This window comes from Penicillium cinerascens, assembly GCF_028974065.1.
Source record: "Penicillium cinerascens strain IBT 15544 chromosome Unknown contig_9_segment0_segment0, whole genome shotgun sequence".
In the NCBI taxonomy this organism is placed as follows: domain Eukaryota; kingdom Fungi; phylum Ascomycota; class Eurotiomycetes; order Eurotiales; family Aspergillaceae; genus Penicillium; species Penicillium cinerascens.
Window position 1 is genome coordinate 123336 of NW_026695296.1, and position 11749 is coordinate 135084.

Consider the following 11749-nt stretch of genomic DNA (forward strand, 5'->3'; position numbering starts at 1 on the left):
GAAAATATCTTCAAAACTTAAGGGCCTTCCTTCTCTTTCTGGTACATTATCAGACCAATTAACGAACGAGGCGTGAAGCATGGCCGAACCTAGCTATCCTAGTCCCCAGTACTTTTGAAAGGATTTGCTCGTTAACTTCAAGACCGTCATCTTTGGCTTAGCGCAAAACGCAGCGACCTGCACAAAAGTCGCTAGTAATTAAAGCTTCCATTCAAAATGAAACTTTTAGTGATAAGGGACTAGCGCTTGAACCCTGGTGAACTCGGCAATAGTCCGGATTAAGCGGCCAATCAAAGCACATTCTGCGGGTCTCAATGCACCAAAAAATCAAAGGCAACCGGGTCGCGCAGTCCCTACAAGAGCCGAGCCGGCTTCTCTCCGCACCATTTGAAGCGGTGTAGTTTATCATGATTTATGTCGACATAATTGTTGCCGGTAAATTGCAGGATCATGTTACCGGAACCCAATACGGGGTCTAGTCTGCGTAGACCTCGCCAAACGTGGTTTGGGGGTTCGCTGTATCAATTCCCTTTTTTAAACAAGAAATTTCTCAGAGAAATAAACTTCGAGCAATAACGTTTTATACTATTTCTCTGAGCGCGGCGGGAAAGAAATCAGCGATCACGCTGTGGCCCCTTCTTCATTCTTAAAGGAGTGATCAGCCATTGAAGCTCGCCGTTTGTCATTCCCACCCTCGATCCGCCCAACGCCGACCATCTGGCCTATTTCCCTCCAAAATCCAACCGGGGGATCGGTGAAGCTTGCCTCATAGGCATCAATAAGAGGTCGCTCCCAGACCAGGTCAGCCTCATGGGGCTTCACCAGCTTTGTGCGCTTGATGATTTTCCAGATGAGAAAAAGAGGAGGTATGACGATTTGCATCGTATAATCCGACCAGAATGTTGACAATGACCATGGCTTATATGAAGGGTAGCCGTATAGAATTGCGACGAGAATCATCCAGACAAAGGCAATGTATGCGCAATAGGGTTGGAACCGACCGAAGTAGGAAAACGTTCTGCGGTCAATACCTTGTGCCTTGCAAGCACGATGGAAAAAGACGTAGGTCAACGAAATCGTGATGTAGTTGATCAGACCTGTTCAAAGTGGTGAGCAATGCGATTTGACTCAGCAATTCGAAAGACACATACCTCCAGCGGTCACGAGATTTGCAAACCAAGTGATGACAATAGAAGAACTATTCGATACCTGTAGGAAAGAGAGAAGAGGGAAAACCATCACAATGGCGAAGCAATAGATCGGTACACCCTGCCGCGTAGTGTACGTGAGGACTCTCGGAGCTCGTCCTTCAAGTGCGAGACCGTACAGAGTACGGATAGCACAGTAAGTGTAGGTATTGCCAGCGGAGAAGATCGAAGTCAACAGAAGACTATAGTCACAAGCAGAGTTAGTTTCATCCAAGGAAGTTTCTTGGCAAATTACTGACGCGTTCACAATTGAGGGGAAAATCGTAATGCCCATGTTCCGCATGCCAATGACATATGGGGATGCCGCAGCAGTGGAGCCAGAAGAATCGCCGTTAACAACTGCCACCAAAGCCGGGTCCCTGGCAGAGCAGACGATACCCACAGCCAGTGCGCCTCCGATGAAAAAGATGCCAAATCGGATGTAAACTGTCTTGAAAGCGCTTTTGATATAGATTCGTGGGCGCTTGGCCTCGGCTGCGACCATCGAGATATACTCCGGGCCAACGACCGCAAAGCAAGCGGACCACAGGGACCCTAAAAACCCTTCAAAGCGACCGAGGGCACCAGTATCAAGATACTCCATGAATGAGCCTGGGTTGTTCCAATGGCGAAATTCGTATGCATCGTGACTTGGGTTCCCACCAACCATGGTGACGAACGTGAAGAAGAACAGCGAAAATATCAACACGACTTTGCCACTAGATAGCCAGAATTCAGCTTCGCCGTATGCTTTCACGGCGAGTATGTTAAGAAACCTGGAGTACTGATCAGTATTGGATCGCAATACAGAAGACTTGACGTTGAAACTCTCACTCTACCTTGAGAGCTCAAGGAAAGGACGTATACTGAAGTCACACATGTCAAGATAGTTGTTATGGGGACACTCACGCGTAGCACAAAATAATTCCAGCACAAATACCAGCGACTGGGCCAGGTTCCGTGACGGTGGGGCTCCAGAATGACAGTACCAATGTAAATGCCGAAATTTCAAATGGAATCAACAGGGCCTCGTAAAAGCTGCATGCTGTTAGGACCGACAGGAATTTAATCTCGAGAAAAGTCAAGTACGAACAAAAAGTTCCAACCGACCATAAAGCCAAGAGCTTCATCTACCCATTTACCTGCGAGGCGAATGAATCCACCACTGACGGGAAATGCAGTACTCATCTCGGCAATGCAGTTATTCACCATTGCCAAGACTATACTTTGGATAGTGAAAGCAAGGAATAAACTGCCAGGTCCACCGTGATAAAGACCGGTGCCAATGCTCACGAATAAAGCGGTTCCAATAGAGCCTCCAATTGCAATGAGCTGGATTTGGCGATTTCCAAGGTGACGTTGAAGGTTATCCGCGTTATCAGCCATCACTCCCTCCTGGACATCATGAGGGCCTTCGGGCTTCAAGCCAAGTGTACTCAGGACACCTGAATTCATCCCTTTGTCCTTATTGGAGAAAGCCATTGTTTTTGATGATTCGAGGAACCAATAAAGTCTATAAATCCGATACTGTGGGGCGGGGTAAAGGCCAAAAGGGCGTCGACGGCAAATGGGAGATTCTCGTAGGGTAATATTCCGTATTTGGTCGCATGGGCTATACCGACATCAGATAAAGGGCCTAAAATCAGGGCAGTTCGGTGAAGTATGAGCTGATATCCTCAGCTGAGATCACGGGGTTGTGAGCTTGGGAGGTTGCTTTGTGGCAGTAGAATTGTTGCTTTGGACGATGAAAGGCTGCACTGGTTGCTTGGTAGTCGCACGGCTTTGAGTTTCTAGCGGGTAAGAGTCGTCTGGTCTCGTAAAACGAAATTGTCGAGTATTCGAGTTGAGAAAGTAGTGAGGTTCACTTTGCAAGTGCGCATCTAAGATGCTTCACTGGTTGATCACGCGTGATAAATCTTTGTAGGGGTAGACAAGAGGTGGTGGACCTTGGGCAATCAAGCATCATCGATGTAATAAAACGGAGCGGTAGTTGAGAGATCACATTCACAAGACACGATGTGGGTGAAAGCTGAGGAGAACTCTCCGACTTTGCGAACAAGATGGTGTGAAAACGTAAAAACGCGGGTTGGCCGGGGTATGGGATTCAAAAGGAAAGGGGAAAACTCCAGCAGGGCGAAAAGCCACCCTTCGGGATGGCTTTACAACCTTTTCAACCGCAATACGCAATTTGGGGTTCCATGGTAGGCGAAACATCAAATCGCGACACCTGTGGCCGTTAACTTACCGTAATGTTGCAGCCAAGAGCGGGGCCAAAAACATGGCGCACGAGATAACCGGCTGGCACACAGGCCTAAGCCACGTTTTCGGTCTCTTTATCTCCTTATGACCAATGCCAATACTTAAACAACAGCCCAAAGCCAAGAGGCGCTCAGGGCTGCTAGCCTGATCCGGAAAGGAGTTACCAGTGCGGCGCTCCTAACGTGACCGGTGGACGCATCGGTCCACGGAACGTCAAGGGCTGAAAAAAATGCCCAATCAGGAGCCGGGCGAAACTCTAACCTATAGAAGCCCGAGTCCATCCACGGCCATCCGGCAAATTGCCCTCAAGATGCGGGCGAGTCACTTGTACGGCAGGAAACGGCAGAAAAGCCCAGTTCTCCGCATTTGTCCTCGACTGTTCCGTCTAGTGTGGGGTTTTATCTTGGCATGGTCTGAGAACTCGGAGAACTATACCTCACCGCTCTCTCTGACAAATTCGCCCGTGGCATATTCTATGATAACCGGGGAAGGTGTCTCATGGGTTGTGGTTAGCCAAGTTACTCCTGAAGTCCGATCGATTGATTTATTGACTATTACTAGCTCGGTAAATGAATAGTTACGATACTTTTTGGTTGTTGCTGGTGCACAGTGGCACCGCCTGGCCTCAACTACTCTAAGTCAAGGGTCATGTGCCGTGCACCACAAGGCGTCATTTTCGGCATTATGTATTGACCAAGTACCTCCACATTACAATATTAAATACCGAGGGGCATGAACATTCCAAGATTATAATATGTATCTGCAGCCTACAAGTATCTTCACCCGGATATAAGATGTAACCTGATCAAGCTCAAACCCCGCATCAGACATCAAGATAGTATGGATTTCAAGTGCAAAATTGGGTATTGTTATATTCCTCGACATGCAATATTGAAATCTGTAGTCATGCCTTCTTTGATCAAGCTTCATGTTTGGTTCCCACGGATGAAGGCGGTTAGAGACGGCAGAATAAGAACATCAATGGGAGCTTCCATATTGAATTGGAAGCTCAGGATATATGCATATATAAATGCATACACCTAAAATCCTGACACTAAGTAATCAGGTTGGGGGCTTCTGATTGGCTATTAAGAGAGATAGACGCAGAAAACGAAAGAGCGATGGATGCAGTCAAAAACCTGTCTTTTTACTATGTAAACCAGAATGAAAATCTCTGCAGAAAAAGGACACCTTAGAATTCAGGCTATTATATTTTGTTCGGGCAGAAAGGGTGGATGCCTAGAAAAGCAGGCAGGGAGGGTTGGTAGGAGGAAGGGGGGTGGTAGTATCAATCTCCTAATCTATAACCCATAACCCGCGCCGGTTCGGGTTTGGTTTGAAGATCATAACTCGCCTGCGGGTTTTGGCACAGTCTAAGCTAAAGTACAGAGGAGAGATAGATAAGATAGAAAGATGTCTCCCTGGCCTGTGCTTATTAGACAAAGGAGTAGGGGGAGGTAAATTTAAGTGCAACCTCTTATTATATTCAGTCTGGTTCTGGAGCTAAGTTTATAGACAGAAAGATGAGCTTTTTTCCTTGACGTAGGTGTGTGTCATCCGGTCATATCCGACAAAGAGGGGTAAGCCACTAATACCCGAGGTAATTCAGGCTGATTGAGAGAAAAGCATAGTTAATATGACAGGTAAAGAGAGAGCTGTAGTAAGTTCAGATAAAAGGTGGTCAGAGATAGCAGAAAGGACGTTTCCATGTTGACTTGGTAGCATGGATAAATGCATAGATCATGCACCAAAATTCTGACAGGGCCCAATTGAATCGCTGTCCAATAGCCCTCACGAAACAGATAAAAAGTTTTTCAAGACGATATATCACCTGGGGAGTAAAGAGGAATCAATTTATGAACACGGCTATAATCACCGTCAAATGGAAGAGCTTTGTAGAGGAGGCAATCTCCTATCCTGCGTACATACGCTTCTTGGGCCTGAAACCATTCTATAAAACGGCAGGTTTCTTGTCCAGAAAGGAAAATTTGAGAATTGTTCAAGCGGAGGCGTCCAGCGGGGACGTGCAGCCGAAAGCATTCAGTTGTGGGACCGCATAGATCAGAATCATGTTCTCAATAGCAGCCCAACAGCCCAATCCGCACATGGCAAGGGCACCCATTCCGTAGAGCAGGTTGAAAACATTCAGATACCATCGCCGTCCGAAGAACCCACGAATCCACCGACTCAACCCTCGATCCTGAACTTCAACTTGACCGGTGGCCACATCAAATCCTGGCTCTGAGCTTGCAGCATTTCTCATCGTATTGAAGCCGACGTGGAGCAACGGGGGGATAGAGTAGGTAAATTGCAGGATACAGGAGGCAGCAACGATGCCCGTGAAACCGGCAAAATCGGGGATTGCGGCGCCAACAACGTAGGCGATAGACCAGTATACTGGATACCGGATTTGATTGACAGCGGAGGAGCCTTGAAAAACTCGACGAAAATATTGTTGTAGATGACTGTGATTTGGTACTGTCAGCAGGACTCATTTGTGGGCAAGTTCCGGGTATGTAGTCTTTTACCTTTGACGCCAATGTTCCCATATAAAGTTGCCGCAATCAGGGCACTCACAATGGCGAGCGAGTTGCCTGCCGTGCTGAGACCATACTGCGAAATACCCAGATATGCAGGGGTCTGGACATACTGCCCCTGATATCCATACATGAAGAGGCCATAAACCATATAGCAGACGTAGATGAAGAGCTGTGCCCCCCACATACCCTTCAAGAAGTCGCGAGGGCGCTTGATTTCTGCCATGAACTCCGGGAAAATCATGCATCCACCATAGGAATAGACAGCTTGCATCATCCCATTAACCGCGCCACCGAAGTTGCCCGCGTTTGGAATGCCACCGCTATGCTGCACAGGTGGGTAGACTCCATCAACCGGTGTGACCAGCTTAGGATCGATCGAATAGCCGGCGGAGGAAGCTGAGGCGGAGTATAGAGGGTCTGAGTGGGCGGCAGCACCCATAGTGATGAACATGATGACAAGATTGATAAATACTGCCAGGTTGGGCAGCCAGCCAAACTTCTGCAAAGTCCGGATCTGGCCTAAGAAGAAGCCAGCCAGGGCCCACACCAAACAGCAGATAGCGTAGCACAGCTTGAACTTGGCTGCCTGCGACAACGCCTCGCCGTTGGAAATGATGATGACAGCCACATTACACAGAAGCTGAACTGCCTGAAGGATATTGACGAAGTAATGGCACCATGGCCCGTAGATGCGAAATGCAAGATCGCCGTAAGCCTGAACTGGGAATTGGAAGGAGTCGAGTTCTGCAACGTAAAAAACGCCAGGTACTACGAGTAGGGGTTTTTTAAGGAACCGGCGACGAAATAATAAACGTACCCATGAAGCAGTCCCATAACAAATAGCCGGAGAAACCAGCCAGGGCACCAAAAACAGTATACAGTGCGATGCCGGGGCCCCAGCCAGTCGTTGCGAAGGCGTAAGGCAGACCGAATGGGCCCAGGATATCGGTGGTAATGAGATAGAAGATGGCACCAGCCGTAGCAGAACGAAGGGCACGAGATGCATTCACCTATTCCTCGTCGGAGATCTGCCTGCGTATCTCCCGATCGGATGTGTTGAGGTCAATCATCTCGACTTCCGGGGCAACGGATTTCTGGAGATTGGGAACAATATAGGCCAGGAGGCTTTTACCGGCCCTGGATGGTGGCAGCGCCTCCTGCTCCGCCCGAGTCAGGCGTGCATAGTACTGATACTCATGAAAGGTAACATCGCAATCGTGGAGAGCCCGCAGACGTGGGGGAACGGGGCCGGCGCCATCGACCTTGTAGGCAGTAGGCTGCACCTTATCCTCAGGCACGACCTCGGGCAGGAACTTCTCCCTGGTTTCCATGGTGTGTATTGACTAACCACAGTGATAGACTTTGTTCAAAGGGATAACAGGGAGTGCGCAGCCTAAGAGGGTTCTGGGATGGTTTTTATAGTCTGGAGGCCATTCGATAAATTATTTAATTTGCTCGAAAGAAATGTTTAATTTAGGGCAATCAGCCTGATCAAACCGAATCTAAGTGAAGCATCTAATGCGATAGCAGAAGTTGCTGCAGCAGTAACTGGAGGAGATAGACCATGCGCCACGTGGTAGCGGGGGCACTCTCGCCTTCACCAACTCCACGCCTGTAACTGGGCGATTCCCCGCATCCAACGAACATTAGGTTTGCAAGTTGCGGGTCAACGTCCCAGTCCGGGGTAAAGCAGTACCACATTAGGAAGGTACTAACGTGGACACGGATAAGTAGGCTGCGCCAAAACCCGCGCCAACCCGAATCCAACCCGAACCCGCATAACCCGAACCCGCATAACCCGAACCCAACCCATTTAGGTGGGTCCTCATATTAGTATTATTTTACAGTAAAGGCCTCTTTCCATGACTATAGTTTCTGTCGGAAGCGGTAGTATATAGATAAGAGATATAAATAAATGCCTTAGGTCCTATGCGGCAGGCTGTCCTAAGTGCAGATATTTAAGAGAACTACTACCTTTCCGTAGAGGTAGACCTCGGCAAGGACCGGGACCGGACCATCCGGTCTTTGGTCTTTTTTGAAAGTAGTTAGGACCGCACCACGGGTCCCCACGGTCCTTTGCGGTCCCCCGCAAATTCATTTTGACTACATAGATTATATAAATTCTTCTTGTAATTGTAGGTATTCTTATTATATCTTCTCCTTAATTTTCTATAATCTTAGTAAGATTAAGGAGTAAAAGCATTAAATTAGCTATCTAGTGATACTCGAAAGTATTATCCTCTCGCTATTTACGCTTTCGTCCTAATACTCGTAACTATATACTATTCTCTAGTAGCTGAGGTTTAGAAGCCTATGTTGAGAATTAGGGGGTAGATAATCAGACGAAAAGAAGATAGACAGGTAATTGATGGTAAATTCTGATTGTCTTTTCTACTCGTTCTCAGGGGGATATTTATATCCTACCCCTGAGAACTGTTTTCTAAGAGAAATGCATACAAAAATGTTCTCCTACACCGCTGCCCGGTGTCCATGGGGAAACCCCCTGAAAAGAAGCAAAGAAGGCGATATAGATGAGGAACCTGCATATACGGGTGCCCATTTCCAATAACCTCATGGGCCTAGCTGACCAATCAGCAGCCATCGGGGCAGAGAGATGCCGACCGATATTGGCGCCTTAGGATGAGGGCTCCAATTTCCAACACACCCCCTCGGCTTCTCTCGTTTCTGAAGGGAAAAAACGTAATGAAATGGCGTCTTCTGATTGGTCTAACCAGATCTCGCTTAGATGGGCACTAATCCTGAATAGGAAACAGATGCTGTTTTGTAGAAAGGTGTTGAATCGCCTTCTTTCGTCCTGGAGAGGTTGAGTCTCCAGGGTCTCTGGCCAACCAGCATAGTAGCTGGTTTCGTAGGATGCTTGCTGCACCCCCGGAGGTGCCATTAGCACGCCTTGGCCCGTGCTGCGCCGTCAGACCTCGTTGTCGGTGTTCTCTGAAGCTGTAGCTGTCTGACGAACTGTTCGAAAGCCGCCCGGGGTAGAGCTTTCGTAAGGCCGTCGGCGACCAGCTGTTTCCCTGGCACATAGTGTAGGGCGATCTTGGAGGTCTGGACCTGCTCTTTTATCCAATGGTAATGGACGTCGATGTGCTTTGACCGGCCGTGGGTCTTCCTGTTTTCTGACATGGCCATTGCGGATAGGCTATCGGTCGCGATGAGTGCTGGAGAGGGGCCTGTAATGCCAATCTCTCGCATCAGATTCTGTAGCCAGATAGCCTCGCTGCTAGCCTCAGAGATGCCCATATATTCGGCCTCTGCTGATGATTTGGCGATATAGCTTTGGCGGCGAGAGCTCCATGCGACCGGCCCTCCTGCAAGGAAGAAGGCATATCCCGTACGGCTTTTCCGGTCGACCGTAGATGCGAATGATGCATCTACGTATCCCCTCATTATTCCGTCCTCTCTACCAGTATTGCCATCGATGCTCGCCGTAGATGCGGCCGTGTCGCCCCCGGTGGGGTGTTTCGATGCGCGGTAGGTGATTCCGAGGTCGCTGGAGTGGTGGAGGTAGTCATTGACTCTCTGTAAGGCGTCAAAATGGTCATCATCGGGATTCAGGAGGTAGCTTGAGAGGGCAGATTCGTAGAAAGCGATGTCTGGTCTTGACACTATCATCGCATAAATATGCGATCCTACACCGCTTTGGTAGGTTTTGATGGCTGTCTGCGAGGCCTGATGACCTTCTTTTGGTGGATGGAGCTCTTTGGTCATTAGGGTCGTTGGTTTCCGGCGTTTCATGTTGCCCGTGGCTATCTTTGCAGTGATCCTATCAATGTAGGTCTTCTGCGAGATGTGTAGGATGCCTCTCTTTCTCTGGTGGTCGATCTTGAGGCCTAGGTAATGATACGCAGGGCCTAGGTCGGAGATGGACCATTTTGCTGAGACGTAGCGCTTGGTGCGCTGTATGAGGTCGTCTGTTGATGCCGCGATCAGCATGTCGTCGACGTAGACGAATATATAGACCACCCCCTGCTGTTCGCGGTCGTCCTGTTTAGCATCTTGCTGCTCATAGTCATGCACCCCCTGCTGGTTGGAGATGTAGAGGCAAGGGTCTGCAATTGAGCGGGTGAAACCCTTCGAGATTAGCAGTTCCCCGAGAGTCTCGGACCAGTTGTAGGCGCTCTGCTTGAGACCATACAAACTCTGCAATAGACGGCAGACTTTCCCGGGCGCTTCGCTCTCGAAGCTATGGGGATAGTCGACGAGAAGGTGTTCTTTGAGCTTCGCGTTTAGGTAAGCGAGGTTGATGTCCACGTGAGCTGTGAATAGCTTCTTCATGGCTATCGTGGCCAGTAGGACGCGTAGCGTTTCGTAGCGGCCAGTGCTAGCGAAGGTCTCGTCGTAATCGATTCCTTCTTTCTGCATGAAGCCTCGTGCGACCCAGCGAGCTTTGAACCTTATTGGGGCACCGTCTGCGTTCGTTTTCAGCTTGAATACCCATTTTCCTGAAAGAATGCGGGCATTCTTAGGTGGCTCAACGACTTCCCAGGTGTTTAGGATCTCCAGCTGTTTCTTTTCAGCTTGCATAGCTCGCTGCCACTAGGGCCAGAGTGGCGATCTCTGGGCGTCCTTGAGGCTCTGCGGTGAGTCTATCCATTTTGTATCGACGGTCGATAGATCTGGCAGTGCGGGTAGCTCTGGTAGTCCTTCAGTAGCTTTGCCAGCGGCCAGCTGGTCTGTCGAGAGGGATTTCGTGATGGTAGTGCTTAGGGCCAAGGTTTCGAGACGCTGGCGGATCGGTTTTGGTGCCAGCGATGCTGAGATAGCTAAAATAGCTGATGCGTCTGATGCTGGGGCATAGGGCGCTAGTCCCGAGTAGGGAACAGAGGCTATTTTCTTAGAGGCCTCGGATTCTGTCGATTCAGCCCCTGAATCGCTCGAATCTTTAGTGTTTTGGCCGGATTCCTGGCTGGAATCATCGCTCTTATCAAGAATGATAATAGCCTCATCCTCGATGGCCTCGCTGCTGTCCTTTTCGCCCATTTGTGCCTCCCCCTTGCCCTCGGTGGCTGTTCTCGCGCTCGTATCGGTGGTAGGAAGGTCGGGGTTGCTATAGATGGTAAAATCGCTGCCCTCGTCGATGATGATATCGCGGACGTTGTGTATTGTGCCCCGAGGGCGACCGTTTCGGTAGGGTCTGTAGACTCGGTAGCCGCTGCTATGTAGGCTGTTGTAGCCGACTAGCTTGCCCATCTATGCGCGGTCTGCGAGATGTCGGCCCACTGGGTTCCTGCGTATTTGCTCTTGCTGCAGGACGACATAGACGTCGCTGCCGATGATACTTAGGAAGCTGATGTCTGGTTTGCGGCCGTATCTGATCTCGTACGGGGATTTTACGCCCTCGATGCGTCTTCTATGGTATGGGAGAAGGTTGCGAGTGAATGCGACACTGCGCATAACCTCTGGCCATAGGAATAGGGGCAGTTTGCTGTCCTCGAGGACAGCTCTGGTTCTTTCGCCGAGGACACGCATTAGGCGCTCGATTTTGCCGTTTTGCTGGTGGATATATGGGGCGCTGAAGAACCATGCTATGTTCCTGTCTTTTGCCCATTGCTGTAGGCTCGCATTGATGAATTCGCCCCCGTGGTCGCTCTGGAAGCCCACGATGGTGTCTCTGCGCGGCGGATAGCGCTGTTGGTGGTCTGGGAGGCTGGCTATATCTGCCAGCGAGTGTAGGCGTTGGATGGTCGTCTCGTAGTCCCGTTCGTATTCCTTGACGAATTCCTGGACTGCATACTTCGCGTA

General features: G+C 49.5%; 2 protein-coding genes across 2 annotated transcripts; both read right to left on the reverse strand.

Annotated features, from left to right (window-relative positions):
* Positions 1 to 621: 621 nt before the first annotated feature.
* Positions 622 to 2669, reverse strand: N7498_006849 (uncharacterized protein; the record flags this gene model as incomplete). Its single annotated transcript, XM_058453911.1, has 5 exons — positions 622 to 1097; positions 1152 to 1390; positions 1448 to 1963; positions 2097 to 2225; positions 2281 to 2669. 5 exons carry the CDS (start codon positions 2667 to 2669, stop codon positions 622 to 624), a joined length of 1749 nt encoding a protein of 582 aa, XP_058306160.1.
* Positions 2670 to 5445: 2776 nt separating this feature from the next.
* Positions 5446 to 7317, reverse strand: N7498_006850 (amino acid transporter; the record flags this gene model as incomplete). Its single annotated transcript, XM_058453912.1, has 4 exons — positions 5446 to 5924; positions 5975 to 6730; positions 6804 to 6996; positions 7063 to 7317. The coding sequence occupies 4 exons, from the start codon at positions 7315 to 7317 to the stop codon at positions 5446 to 5448; spliced, it is 1683 nt and encodes a 560-aa protein (XP_058306161.1).
* Between the last annotated feature and the right edge of the window lie 4432 nt (positions 7318 to 11749).